Genomic DNA, 13,790 nt, shown 5'->3' on the forward strand with positions numbered 1-13,790 from the left:
ACAGCCTTAAGGAGGTTTCATGGGACAGACCAAGAACTTTCGCTAAAATGTCTTTTACTGCAAAATTACACGGCATCACTCGAAGCTGAGGTTTAGCATGGAAAAGCTACATAAGCAGTGTTACTTGGATAATGCTTTATATGTAGAGCATAGAATAATGTTTTCCTATTTCTTTCCAACTATCTGAGGTTTTTGTTTTGTTTTTTTTAAAGAGTTCACTGAGGAAAGGTTGTAATAGCACTTTAGTGAGCAGTATGGCATTTTGCATTGCTTTAGATCTAGTTCCGTCTGCTGAAATGCAATCTACTTATATGTGAAAAGAAAAGGAGTACTTGTGGCACCTTAGAGACTAACCAATTTATTTGAGCATGAGCTTTCGTGAGCTACAGCTCACTTCATTGGATGCATAAAAGTGGAAAATGCAGTGAGGATTATTATTTTTTTTTTTTACACACAGACCATGAAAAAATGGATGTTTATCACTTCAAAAGGTTTTCTCCCCACACCCCACTCTCCTGCTGGTAATAGCTTATCTAAAGTGATCACTCTCCTTACAATGTATATGATAATCAAGGTGGGACATTTACAGCACAAATCCAGGGTTTAACAAGAACGTCTGAGGAAGGAGGGGGGGAAAAAACAAGGGGAAATAGGTTACCTTTCATGATGACTTAGCCACTCCCAGTCTCCATTCAAGCCTAAGTTAATTGTATCCAATTTGCAAATGAATTCCAATTCAGCAGTCTCTCGCTGGACTCTGGATTAGAAGTTTTTCTGTTGTAATATCGCAACTTTCATGTCTGTAATCACGTGACCAGAGAGATTGAAGTGTTCTCCGACTGGTTTATGAATGTTATAATTCTTGACATCTGATTTGTGTCCATTTATTCTTTTACGTAGAGACTGTCCAGTTTGACCAATGTACATGGCAGAAGGGCACTGCTTGCACATAATGGCATATATCACATTGCTATGAATGATATAGTCGGAGAACACTTCAATCTCTCTGGTCACGCGATTACAGACATGAAAGTTGCGATATTACAACAGAAAAACTTCAAAACCAGAGTCCAGCGAGAGACTGCTGAATTGGAATTCATTTGCAAATTGGATACAATTAACTTAGGCTTGAATAGAGATTGGGAGTGGCTAAGTCATCATGCAAGGTAACCCATTTCCCCTTGTTTTTTCCTCCCCCCTCCCTCCCCCCTGTTCCTCAGACGTTCTTGTTAAACCCTGGATTTGTGCTGAAAATGGCCCACCTTGATTATCACACACATTGTAAGGAGAGTGATCACTTTAGATAAGCTATTACCAGCAGGAGAGTGGGGTGGGGGGAGAAAACCTTTTGTAGTGATAAACACCCATTTTTTCATGGTCTGTATATATAAAGACAGGTTTCAGAGTAACAGCCGTGTTAGTCTGTATTCGCAAAAAGAAAAGGAGTACTTGTAGCACCTTAGAGACTAACCAATTTATTTGAGCATGAGCTTTCGTGAGCTACAGCTCACTTCATCAGATGTATACCGTGGAAACTGCAGCAGACTTTATATACACACAGAGATCATGAAACAATACCTCCTCCCACCCCACTGTCCTGCTGGTAATAGCTTATCTAAAGTGATCATCAGGTGGGCCATTTCCAGCACAAATCCAGGTTTTCTCACCCTCCACCCCCCCCCACAAATTCACTCTCCTGCTGGTGCTAGCCCATCCAAAGTGACAACTCTTTACATAATCAAGTCGGGCTATTTCCTGCATAAATCCAGGTTTTCTCACATCCCCCCCACCCCCATACACACACAAACTCACTCTCCTGCTGGTAATAGCTCATCTAATAGCTCCTGCTGGTAATAGCTCATCACCACTCTCCAAGTTTAAATCCAAGTTAAACCAGAACATCTGGGGGGGGGGGGGGGGGTAGGAAAAAACAAGAGGAAACAGGCTACCTGGCTAAGTCATTATGCAAGGTAGCCTGTTTCCTCTTGTTTTTTCCTTCCCCCCCCCCCCCCAGATGTTCTGGTTTAACTTGGATTTAAACTTGGAGAGTGGTCAGTTTAGATGAGCTATTACCAGCAGGAGAGTGAGTTTGTGTGTGTATGGGGGTGGGGGGGATGTGAGAAAACCTGGATTTATGCAGGAAATAGCCCGACTTGATTATGTAAAGAGTTGTCACTTTGGATGGGCTAGCACCAGCAGGAGAGTGAATTTGTGGGGGGGGGTGGAGGGTGAGAAAACCTGGATTTGTGCTGGAAATGGCCCACCTGATGATCACTTTAGATAAGCTATTACCAGCAGGACAGTGGGGTGGGAGGAGGTATTGTTTCATGATCTCTGTGTGTATATAAAGTCTGCTGCAGTTTCCACGGTATACATCTGATGAAGTGAGCTGTAGCTCACGAAAGCTCATGCTCAAATAAATTGGTTAGTCTCTAAGGTGCTACAAGTACTCCTTTTCTTTTTGTATATATAAAAACATCCTCACTGCATTTTCCACTTTTATGCATCCAATGAAGTGAGCTGTAGCCCACGAAAGCTTATGCTCAAATAAATTGGTTAGTCTCTAAGGTGCCACAAGTACTCCTTTTCTTTTTGCGAATACAGACTAACACGGCTGCTACTCTGAAACCTACTTATATGTGAAGGCTACAGAGAGGGCTTCTTCGGGCACTCAGTAATTTCTTTGCTGTTGGGTTTTTTCCTGTGTGGTTTGTGTTAAATATCCCTGCCGATGAAAACAGTCATGGCATTTTTGTAACACTAATTGTCGAGCAAGAATGAGGCATATTTAAGGCTAAATTCTGCTCTTGATGGTATAACCGAGAGAAGAACTGGTCTTCTTGCCTTAATTGTAAGTGAAGCATCATGCACATTTATGGTACTATATAAAGAATGGGCCAAATTCTGAAGTCCCTACACAGCTTAAAATATTCTCCACAAATCCTGCACAGCTAGTTTAGGTTTAGCGTGAGGGGGCTCTGAAGGACCTAAGAAGGAATCGTCCTCTCCACACAGAGTGTGGCAGATGATCCACTCTGCTGTCTTGCAGCCTATGATGTGGGGTGGAAGCACAGTCAGTGGATCTGTGTGTCATCAAATCTATCAGCCCATCTCTGCTCCTCTGCTGGCTTGCCTTGCCCAGCTATGCAGCTCCAGAAATCCTGACGCATGTATGAACACCACCAGTTACACAGCATTCTAGGGCACTCTGCAGGTGCTGAATAAGATCTAGCCTTTGTTTTTCATTGGCAAAACTCCTATTGATAAGCATTCTGGCTGAGTATAGACTAAAGGCTTCAGGATTTGGTCCACAATTAATAATAAACAAAATATGCCTGTAAGGGGGAGGGGGAAAAAAAAAAACAGAAAAAGCCAAGGGGTCTGATTCTCCATGGGCCTGCTCCTTGCAGAGTCATTTAAGGACAAAAGGAGTATAAAATGGGTGTATAATACCCCCAAATCATAATCATACGGTGAAATCCTGGCTCCACTGAAGCCAACTGCAAAACTTCCAGTGGATTCAACAGGGCCAGAATTTCACTCAGAGGCTAACGGTCTGACGTGGTATATAGTAGCCCTAAACATCCTGTATTTGGCTGGAGAAGGATTATCCCAGTGCCATCACCATGGAAGACTGCCTTAAGGCTGACTTTCGAGAACCCCCCTCACAAATCCTGGTGTTAGGGACATGCCAGGGGCATGTTGGTGGCTGCAGCATGCAGTGTGGCAGAGATTCTGGTCCATGCTGTAGACCGTAGGCCAGTTCAGGGAAGCTGCCATAACTCAGACCACCAGAGCCACCTAAGGGTACAGCTACACTGCAGTCATTACATGTGACTGCAACTCAAGCAGGCATACCTGAGCTAGCTTTAATCTAGCCAGCTCATGTGTCGAAGCAATAAAGCCGCAGTCGCGTATGCTTCAGCACAGGCTAGCTGCCCGACTACCAGTGCTCCAGGCAGGTTTGTACCACCCATGGTGTCTCAGCTTCATTGCTCTGAGACCCAAGATAGTTAGCTCAGGTACATCTAACCAAAAGCCAGTCACACCCTGTGATTGCAGTATAGATATACCCAAAGTTATGCCAAGGGCCTCACCTGCCCCCAGAGCAGCCCAGGACCAGAACAGCACAAAGGTGGCTTAAAGACACTGTAGCAGGGACTGACACCTCAGTCTCTTTTTCAGTTCAGTGTGTCCCTGGCACTCTGCCTGAGGCCTTGCTGGACTGGCTTGGGGATGGGAGTCAGGGGTCCCTGCCCAGGGTCCTGAAATTGTAGTGGTGTGGGATGTCCTGGGTTCAGCCCACCCACTGCTCACAATCCCCTAGGCCACTTCCCAGTGCACCCTATGTCTCAGTTTGGGATGTGACTACAATTGCATTAAAGTCCTTGCCTCAAACCCGCAGTCTAGGGCCAATGCCTGTAACCCTCTGGTGCCCTTGCCCCTGGTTCCACCAGCCTTTTGGATGGTATCAGGACAGAGGGAAATCACAGCCAGACACCCTCAGTAGCAGTTTCTACTCCTGCTGCTGCAGAGCAGTGCTCCTCTACAAAATACTTCTCTTTTCTCCTCTCACACTCTTGCCTGGAGCTGCTGGAGCTTCCTTTATGCTGCTCCTGGGGGAAACGACCATGCTCAACAATGGCTAAGGAGCCATTCCAGGCCCAGTACTGCTTCAGCCTTTGTGCTGTCTCAGCCTTAATGTGGGGTCTGAAGACCCCATCACAGGCCCCCTAGCCCTCCACCCCGGGCTATAAATTCTGTGCTGGGCCTTTCAGAGGTGCGCACAGGATCTCAACCACAGTGTTTTAACCCCTTTTTCCACTCACTTTATACAGGTGTAATTGACTACACAAGGAACAAAACCATATAGAGAAACACGCTCCGTGTGTACAATTTCTTTTTAAATCTAAAAAAAGTGTTCCGACTTTGGAAGGAAAAATTCATAAATATTATGCTTTCATAGAGTAACAACATAATCATAGAATACTAGGGTTGGAAGGGACCTCAGGAGGTCATCTAGTCCAACCCCCTGCTCAAAGCAGGACCAATCCCCAATTTTTGCCCCAGATCCCAAATGGCCCCCTTAAGGACTGAACTCACAACCCTGGGTTTAGCAGGCCAATGCTCAAACCACTGAGCTATCCCTCCCCCCAATGAATTTCCCATCCTGACTCGGGAAGCATATTAGGTTCCTAATCTCCATGTCATCTTAGTGAATGTAGTTTTACATATATTTTAATGGCTTTTTTTTTTGCAAGTATACTTGCATGTAGAAACTTCACTTAATTGTGCTGTATTTCCCACATATTAGCAATCTGCAGTTACCTAAATAGCAATATATTACAAAAACACATTCTGTATAAATCAGACTGCTGCAGGAACAAACATTAGACTTGCATTTAATTTATACCATTTTTCAGCTTTTTCCACCCCACACTCCCAAAATGCATAGAACTAGTCATATGAAAACTAAATTGCCATATGAGGTATATTTTTAAGCCTCATCTAAACAATAAAGCTTGTGTGACAACATGAGAGCAAAGAATGTCCAAATATGGCTGACAGTTAAGTACCCTGAGAATTAAGTGCTCTTAAATTCACTGGAGTTTATAAATCTGCATTAACCAAATATCTGAAAACAGAAATAAAGGAAAGAGAAAATGATTTAACTCATTTTCCAGTACCATTCTCTACAGATGTGTTATAAACGTCCTCAATATCTTGGATGCTGGAGGCGTCTGTTGAATCTTGATCGCTGGCTATAATCCCTACTGAAGAAAGGCTAGAAATGAAGGAGTTCATCCTTTTTGCATAAATATCCCTAATGTTAAAATAAGGTAGCTCATTACATTTCTCTTTGTGATCACTGTTGGACTGGTCTACATCAATATCCTTTTGCTTTTGATAGTATTTAGAAAACTTGTTGAAAATTATAGTGATTGGAAGGGCCACCACTAATATTCCACAGAGAATACAAATGCTACCAATGAACTTTCCCAGTAGGGTGACCGGGAAAGTGTCTCCATAGCCGACAGTGGTCATGCTGATAGTTGCCCACCACCAGCAGACCGGGATGCTGTGCAGTTCTGACTCATCATCATCTTTTTCTACTGAATAGACCAAAACTGAGAATATAGAAATCCCGACAGACAGAAACAAAAGCAAAAGTCCAACTTCCTGGTAACTATGTCTCAAAGTGGCACCTAAAGACCGCAGTCCTACAGAGTGCCTTGCCAGTTTCAGGATGCGAAATATCCTCATTAGCCGTAGGATCTGAACCACTTTCCCCATATTCTCAATGTCTTCGCTTTCTTCGTCCTTTGTGTCCACAGCCAAGGTAGCATAAAATGGAATAATAGAGACAAAATCTATGATGTTGAGAGGGTTTTTCCAGAACTTCTTTAGACTTGGAGCTGCGGCGAGCCTTATCACTAACTCGACGGTGAACCAGACGATGCACGCTATCTCCACGGCTTCCAAAACAGGGTCTTCAATCTCTCTGTCATTGTCATCCCACCTTTGGAACTCTGGCATGCTGTGGATGCACATGGCTACAATAGATGCTAGCACTACGCTCAGGGAGGAAATTGCAATTAACTTGGCTGATAAGCAGTACCCAGGGTTTTCCATTCTGATCCATACTTTCTTTCGTATTTCACCAAGCCACAGTTTATCAAATTTCTCCAGCTCTTTTTCAAATATGGATGATTCTTCACTGGAAGAGTCTATACTTCTGTCATTGCTTTTCTGATCCCAGTCCTTATCTTGACCTTCTTCTTTTCTTTCTTGATACCTATTGCTACAGCAAGAATCAATGAACAGCTCGTTGATCCCCCAGTACTCTATTTCCTGGCAGAAGGAGAAGACACAAAGTTCCTCCATGACATGCAGTTTACCTGTATAGTAAAAATTCAAAACATATCTAAAGAAAGAAGGGTTCCTATCAAAGTAATATTCCTTGTCTGCAACACTGTAATCATCACACAGTTCCAGGATAGCCTCTTCAGAATGGCATTTGAGCAGTTTTCCAAGTCTGGTCTGGGGAAATCGGAGCAAAGTACTTTGATCAACTGATTGCTTAAAGCCACCCACATTCAAGTGGATAAGTTCCTCATCTTTCCCAGGTCTATGGAAAAATTCACCATAAACCATTTTGAACACAGTAGTTCTGTTGCTGGCTTCCGAGGCACTAACCCGTAAGATTACATTGCACCTAAAAGAACATAAGATATTATTAGAAAATTTAATTCAGTTTTGCTCTTGCTACAACTATTTTCCAATCTCCATTTACTGTGGAAATGCTACACTGAAAAACAAGAAATGAAATGACAAATACATTGTTAACAGTTCCACTAAAGTAGACTTAAATTAGTCTGGGTGATTAAATCAGTTAGCAAACTTAAAGATGAATGCTGAACCAGAAACTATTTTATTCTTTTTTTCCCCCTTAATTTATTACTACTCCTTTCCTCTAGTACTATCAAAATTAAATTAATATTCATATTGAAAAGTAAATGAAATTACAAATTTTGGGACTAAAAGGAAAATGTACTCAGACTATTAAGCATCTAGGGCCAGATCCTGAGGACGAGTTAATCAGTTTTGAAATCAAGGGAGCTACATCAATTTAAACCAGCTGAAAATTTGGCCCGTAGTATCCCATTCTTTATTATATAATTTTCACTCAGGGGGCATGCTATTATTTCTTACATGATGCCAACACATCTTAATCTACACCCTTCCCTTAAAGGGCATTCTATATTCCTGTCACTCTTTGGTTGAAAACATTTCAAGAGTCTGTTTTAAACAGCTTTTCTTCATTTTCCTTTCCTGACTTTCCAGACATCTCTCACCCACATTTGGATATCTGCATTCATGAAGATTCCACCATAGGTATTTTGTTACCTGCCTTGCTACTCACCTGTAGTGATGCAAAGTTCCTCCTTAAGACCTGTATCAGTTCCAGAAGTACTTCCTTCTCTGCAACAGCATGCCTATAGATTATGGTTATGCTGATAAACTCACATTGAAATGTCATTTCGGAAAGAGCAGCTTCCAGAGATGGCACTTCCAGAAATATTTTGTCTCAGCAAGTAAGGAGTACCTGTAGGTAGACAAGTAAAGGGCATTTTAATATCTACACACCTTCACCATAAATATATTATTCAGGCTAAATTGGATAAAAAAGGCAGATTATACCATAGAAAATGTCTGTTAACATTTTTAGGAGACCTTACCCTGGGCTTTCCTTTCCTTAGTTATAAACCTTTGCTTTAGAGCAAATGTGGCCCGCGGGACCCTCCTGCCTGGCCCGGGAGGCTAGCCCCCGGCCTCTCCCCCGCAGCCTCAGCTCACTGCACCGCCGGCACAATGCTCTGAGCAACGGGGCTGTGAGCTCCTGGGGCCACGTAGCTGCAGAGCCCGGCCTGACCTGATGCTCTGTGCTGCACGGTGCGGCTGCCTGTCGTGGTGCAGCCACGCCGCCAGCCACTGGAGCGTCAGGCAGCACGGTAAGGGGGCAGGGAGCAGGGGGGATTGGATAGAGAGCAGGGAAATTCAGGGGGTGGTCAGGGGCCAGGGCGGTCAGAGGGCGGGGAACAAGGGGGTTGAATGGAGGCAGGGGTCCAGGCAGGCCATCAGGAATGAGAGGAGGGGTTGGATGGGGAGGCGGGAGGCAGTAAGGGGCAGGGGTCCCAGGGCAGTCAGGAATGAGAGGAGGGGTTGGATGGAGTGGCAGGGGGCAGTCAGGGGACAGGGAGAAGGGGTGGTTGCATGGAACAGGGGTCCTGGGTGGGGGGGCAGTCAGGAAGGAGAGGGGTTGGATGGGGTGGCAGGGGGCAGTTAGGGGTGGGGGGTCCAGGGGTGGTCAGGGAGAAGGGGTGGTTGGATGGGGAAGGGGTCCCAGGGGAGCAGTCAGGAAGGAGAGGAGGGGTTGGATGGGGCAGCGGGGGGGGGGGCAGTTAGGGGCAGGGAATCCAGGGGCAGTCAGGGAACAGAGGGGACCGAGGATCAGAAGCTAAAACCCTTGTGTGCATATAAATCCTTCCCTACATGACAGGTTACTCGGTATAACTTATGTCACTCAGGGGTGTGAATAATCCACACCCCCTCAGTGACGTAAATTATACCGACCTAAACGCTGGTGTAGACAGCGCTGTATTGGCAGGAGAGCTTCTCCCACCGATATAGCTACCGCCTCTCGCGGAGGCAGGAGTTAAGCCAATGGGAGAGCTCTCTTCCGTCGGCTTGGAGTATCTCCATCACAAGCACTGCAGCGCAGATGTAGCCTAACTAGCCCTAATTCATCTGACTGGTGGGATCAGACCCAAAGGGAGGCCAGCAAGACTTCTCACATCTATAGGAGTTGTGGGATCAGGCCCAGAAGTTATTTACCAGAACAAGTAGTTTCAATTCTACAAAAGCAGATGTGTAGCCAGAAAGGGGTTTTTTTTAAACTCATTTTGTACAGCAGACACCTCAATCCGTTCTTGTATTAGAACTGTGGAAACTGACATTCTTCAGTGGGAAAATAGCTCTTCATTTATGATAATATTGTAAAGCCCTTTAAATGACTTCTTTCAAAATTAAATTGATATGTTTATTTTTAGCAACTGGATTAATTACTGTGCAGCCAAGATCAGGGACCCATTGTGCTAAAGCATTGGGCATAGTAAGAGACAGATTGTAAACTGTTCAAGCCAAAGGCTAATTAGATAAGACCAAAAAGGAAGTATTATTATCTCCATTTTATATATGAGAAACCATGGTGAAGAGAGATTACATGATTTATCCATTCCATTTATAGCATAAACTACAATCTTGTATGCATCTGCAAATAGGAGCTTTCAAGATAATAAATTGATAACAGGAGTTACGCTCACTCTGAGTATTTTCCAAAGTCACATCCCTTTGCGGCCTCTTAGGCCTAATTCTGTGATGTGTATGTAACCCACACACCTCCTGGGTGTGGTGTTCTGTCCCATCTAGTGGCACGGAGACCACTTGAAGAGAGAGATTAATGAGTTTGCTCTACAGCTTTAGCTAACAGCCAGTTGGCTTTTAGCTCATGCACTAAGCTCCAGAGGTCCCAGGTTCGATCCTGCCCGCTGACAACTGGGGTCTGTCGGCATTACATGTACATTGAGAAGCACCTTGCCCAACTCCTGGAATAAGAGTGTCAGAATTCAATCCTTACATGGTTTTCCACTTCATTCATGGTCCTGACGCAAATTCTGGTTTCACACCCAGAATACCTTATCTGAAGTCACGAAGTGACTCTGGATTTACATCGATGTCAATTCAAATAGGCTTTGTTTATTAATTTCCAGTGGGAAATCTTTATCTTTGTTCAAGTGATACTTTAGTGCCCTGAGCTTAACATTTCAGCTTCAACACCAATGCCACAGAAATAGTGAGCCAAATTTTAGCTGTATGGACATCAACAAGAGTTTTGCCATTGACTTCAGTGGGCCCGAATATGCCTTAATGCCTTGTCAAATCCATTTATTTTTATGCTGATCAAATCAAGAGAAAAATTTAATTAAATTTGGGATAACTAAGTATACTAAAGAAATAAGACAAAAATTTTGCCCACTGCTGACTTATTGAAGTCATTGTAACTAATGGAAGATTTTAGTGCTCAACAATTCTTTAAAACACTGCACCATTGTTGAACTTGCAGTATATAACTCCTTATTGATTATGCAGATCATTATGCATATTTATAATGGTGCCTCCATTTGATTACTCATTTGAATAATTCCAGTAAGCAAGCATCCGCCACTTTGTTTTAAGAGGATAATAATCAACATTAACGCACAGTATACAGGGCAACTGACTCCTGCTTATAAAGGCCCTGATTCAGAGCCCACTGAAGTTCTTCCTTAGACAACAGTGGACTTTGAATCAGGCCCAGATTGCAGGAGGACATTTCAAGAGGCTTGGTCAGAATTCTTTCATAGCATGTATTAAATTATTGCTATTTATTATTTGTATTATCATAGCACCGAGGAACCCCATTCATTGTGTGAACAAGAAAGGAATAATATGGGGTGCTGCTGTAAACATCAGGAGAAAATACTGGAACCTAATTATTTCCAGTTTAGTGATTGCATGGCTGCATAAGTGCTAGCCAGGATCGGGGGGGTGGGGAAGAGTACAGGATCCTCTCCCTACCCACTGCATGGCCTGGTTAAGGCCAGTGTTACAGCTTTTGCAGTCTGGGGACCTCATAACTGTTCAGAGGTGCTTCCCATGAGATCCTCTATGTCCAAAGGGGAGCAAAGAAGGCCTTGTCTACACTACAGGGGAAATTCGATATAAGGTACGCAATTTGAGTTACGTGAATAGTGTAACTCAAATCGATGTAGCTTAGCTCTACTTACCGCGGGGTCCACACTATGTGATTTCAACGGGAGACGCCCTCCTGTCGACTCCTCCTACTCTTCTCGATCCTGTAGAGTACAGGAGTCAATGGGAGAGCAATCTGCAGTCGATTTAGCGGGTCTTCACTAGAATGCATTGATTACCAATGCATTGATCACCGCTCGTTGATCCGGTAAGTGTAGACAAGCCCAAAGAGTGGGAATATAGGTGGCTTCACCATGTCCACTTATGGGAGTAGACCCTATGACTTAAAAGGAATGCCTCTGGTGCTCCCACTAGGATAATGCAGATCTGCAACACATTCAAGGTAAGGATATGCCTTACAGATACAATCTAGAGCTTAATGGGTGTCATGCTATTTTAATGGCATATTTGTGTTTGACAAAACTACTATGGTGGGAGGGGTTTTTTTCCAAAGCATTAATTGATCTGTCAATCACAGGTAAAGAAAAGGAAGCACTACCATGCTAAAGATTAAATTGATTCATGGTTGGATTGATGTCACTGTTTTATTACTGCATTTTTTAAACACAGCAAGCTCCTATTGATTTTTAGTATTTTATCTTGTGGCCAATTAGTCTGCAGCTATATACATCCTTGTGCATATGTGTAGGCTCCTCAGACATCTCTCCAGAGTTGAGAAGAGATCTTCAAATTTCAAGGACTTTTCTACTGAATTGAACAAGAACAACTAACAAAGGGACAAATCCTGCTACCATGGAAGTCAAGAGCAATATCCCTCCGACTTCAATGGTAGCAGGATCGGATCCTAACCTTGTAAGTTAACTAAAATATGTATAAATAAGCCCAAGGACAAGATTTTCAAAAGTGATTAGGAGAGTTGCAGTTTTTGGGTTTCCAGTATGAAAAGTCTTAAAGGGTCCTGATTTTCAAAATATGGTGAACACCCACCCTACACAGTGTCTCAAGCTTGACACCCAAAAGCACTTAAATGGGCCAGATTTCTAAAGATATTAGGCACCTAAAAATGAAGGTAGGCACCTGGTAAGATTACCGTAAGGCACCTATCTGCACCTTTAGACACCTAGATTACTTTTAAAAACTTGACCTTCACCACAAAGTTCACAGCATGATTAAAACTTCCCCCATATTTGGGGGTGTTTGGATCTGGGGAAATAAAAGAGAATAAGCAATGTTTGACTGTTTTACCAAGGATATGGTTATAATACAATCTGAAGTGTAATTGCAGCATGGGTAGATATACCTGCGCTAGCTTTAACTGCACTAGCATGGCTAAGGTTGCCAACTTTCTAATGCACAGGTGGGCAAACATTTTGGCCCAAGGGCCACATCTGGGTATGGAAATTGTATGACGGACCATGAATGCTCAAAAAATTGGGGGGTGGGGTGCGGGAGTGGGTGAGGGCTCCAGCTGGGGATGAGGGGTTGGGGTGCAGGAGGGTACTCAGGACTGGGATCAAGAGGTTTAGAGGGCAGGAGCAGGATCAGGGCTGGGGAAGAGGGTTGGGGCATGGGAGGGGGTCGGGGGTGCAAGCTCCAGGCAGCGCTTACCACAAACAGCTCCCGGAAGCAGCGGCATGTCCCTCATCCAGCTCCTATGCGGAAGCACGGCCAAGCAATTCTGCGTGCTGCCCTGTCCACAGGCACCACCCCTGCAGCTCCCATTGGCTGCGGTTCCCAGCCTACGGGAGCTGCAGAGGTGGCACTCAGGGTGGGGACAGTGTGTGGAACCTCCTGGCTGCCCCTACATGTAGAAGCCAGAGGGGGACATGTCGCTGTTTCCGGGAGCCACAAGGAGCCTTGGCATGCACAGACTGGGGCAACCTCCCAAGCCTGCTCCCCGGCGGGAGCTCTAGGGCTGGATTAAAATGTCTGAAGGGCCGGATTTGGCTCCCTGGGCCGGAGTCTGCCCACCCCAGATTCTGGGGTGGGGCCAGGGAGGAGGAGCTTGAGGTTCAGGAGGGGGCCCAGAGTTGGGGCAGGGGGTTGGGGTATTGGGGGGTGTGGGGCAAGAGTTCCGGGAGGGAGTTTGGGTGCGGGAGGGGACTCTGGGCTGGGGCAGGGGGTTGATGTGCAGGGTCCCGGTGGTGCTTACTGCAGCTCCCAGGAAGCGGTCACTGGGTCCATGCAGCCCCTAGGCGCATGGGCATCCAGGGAGGCTCCACGCACTGCCCTCACGCCCGCAGGCGCCACCCTTGCAGTCCCATTGGTCGCGGTTTCCGGCCAATGGGAGCTGCCGAGCTGCCACTCGGGACGGGGGCAGCACGTGGAGCCTCCCTGGCTGCCCATGTGCCTAGGGGCCGCAAGGACCTGGCGGCTGCTTCTGGGAGCCACATGGAGCTAGGTTAGGCAGGGAGCCTGCCTTAGCCCCAGGACCCTGCTGCACCAACCAGACTTTTAACAGCCCAGTGGGCGGTGCT

At 45.1% G+C, this 13,790-nt stretch overlaps 1 protein-coding gene across 1 annotated transcript in view; it reads right to left on the reverse strand.

Annotated features, from left to right (window-relative positions):
* KCNS3 (potassium voltage-gated channel modifier subfamily S member 3) overlaps nucleotides 1-13,790 on the reverse strand; it is a 78,172-nt gene that overhangs the window by 41,022 nt on the left and 23,360 nt on the right. Inside the window, exons 3-4 of the mRNA XM_048845569.2 lie at nucleotides 7,925-8,107; nucleotides 5,688-7,216 (exon numbers count right to left, since the gene is read on the reverse strand). Of these exons, the coding sequence (XP_048701526.2) occupies nucleotides 5,688-7,155 (1,468 nt within the window). The 5' untranslated portion in view covers nucleotides 7,156-7,216; nucleotides 7,925-8,107. The remainder of the gene's footprint in view (nucleotides 1-5,687; nucleotides 7,217-7,924; nucleotides 8,108-13,790) is intronic.

Source organism: Caretta caretta, chromosome 3, assembly GCF_965140235.1.
Source record: "Caretta caretta isolate rCarCar2 chromosome 3, rCarCar1.hap1, whole genome shotgun sequence".
Lineage (NCBI taxonomy): Eukaryota > Metazoa > Chordata > Testudines > Cheloniidae > Caretta > Caretta caretta.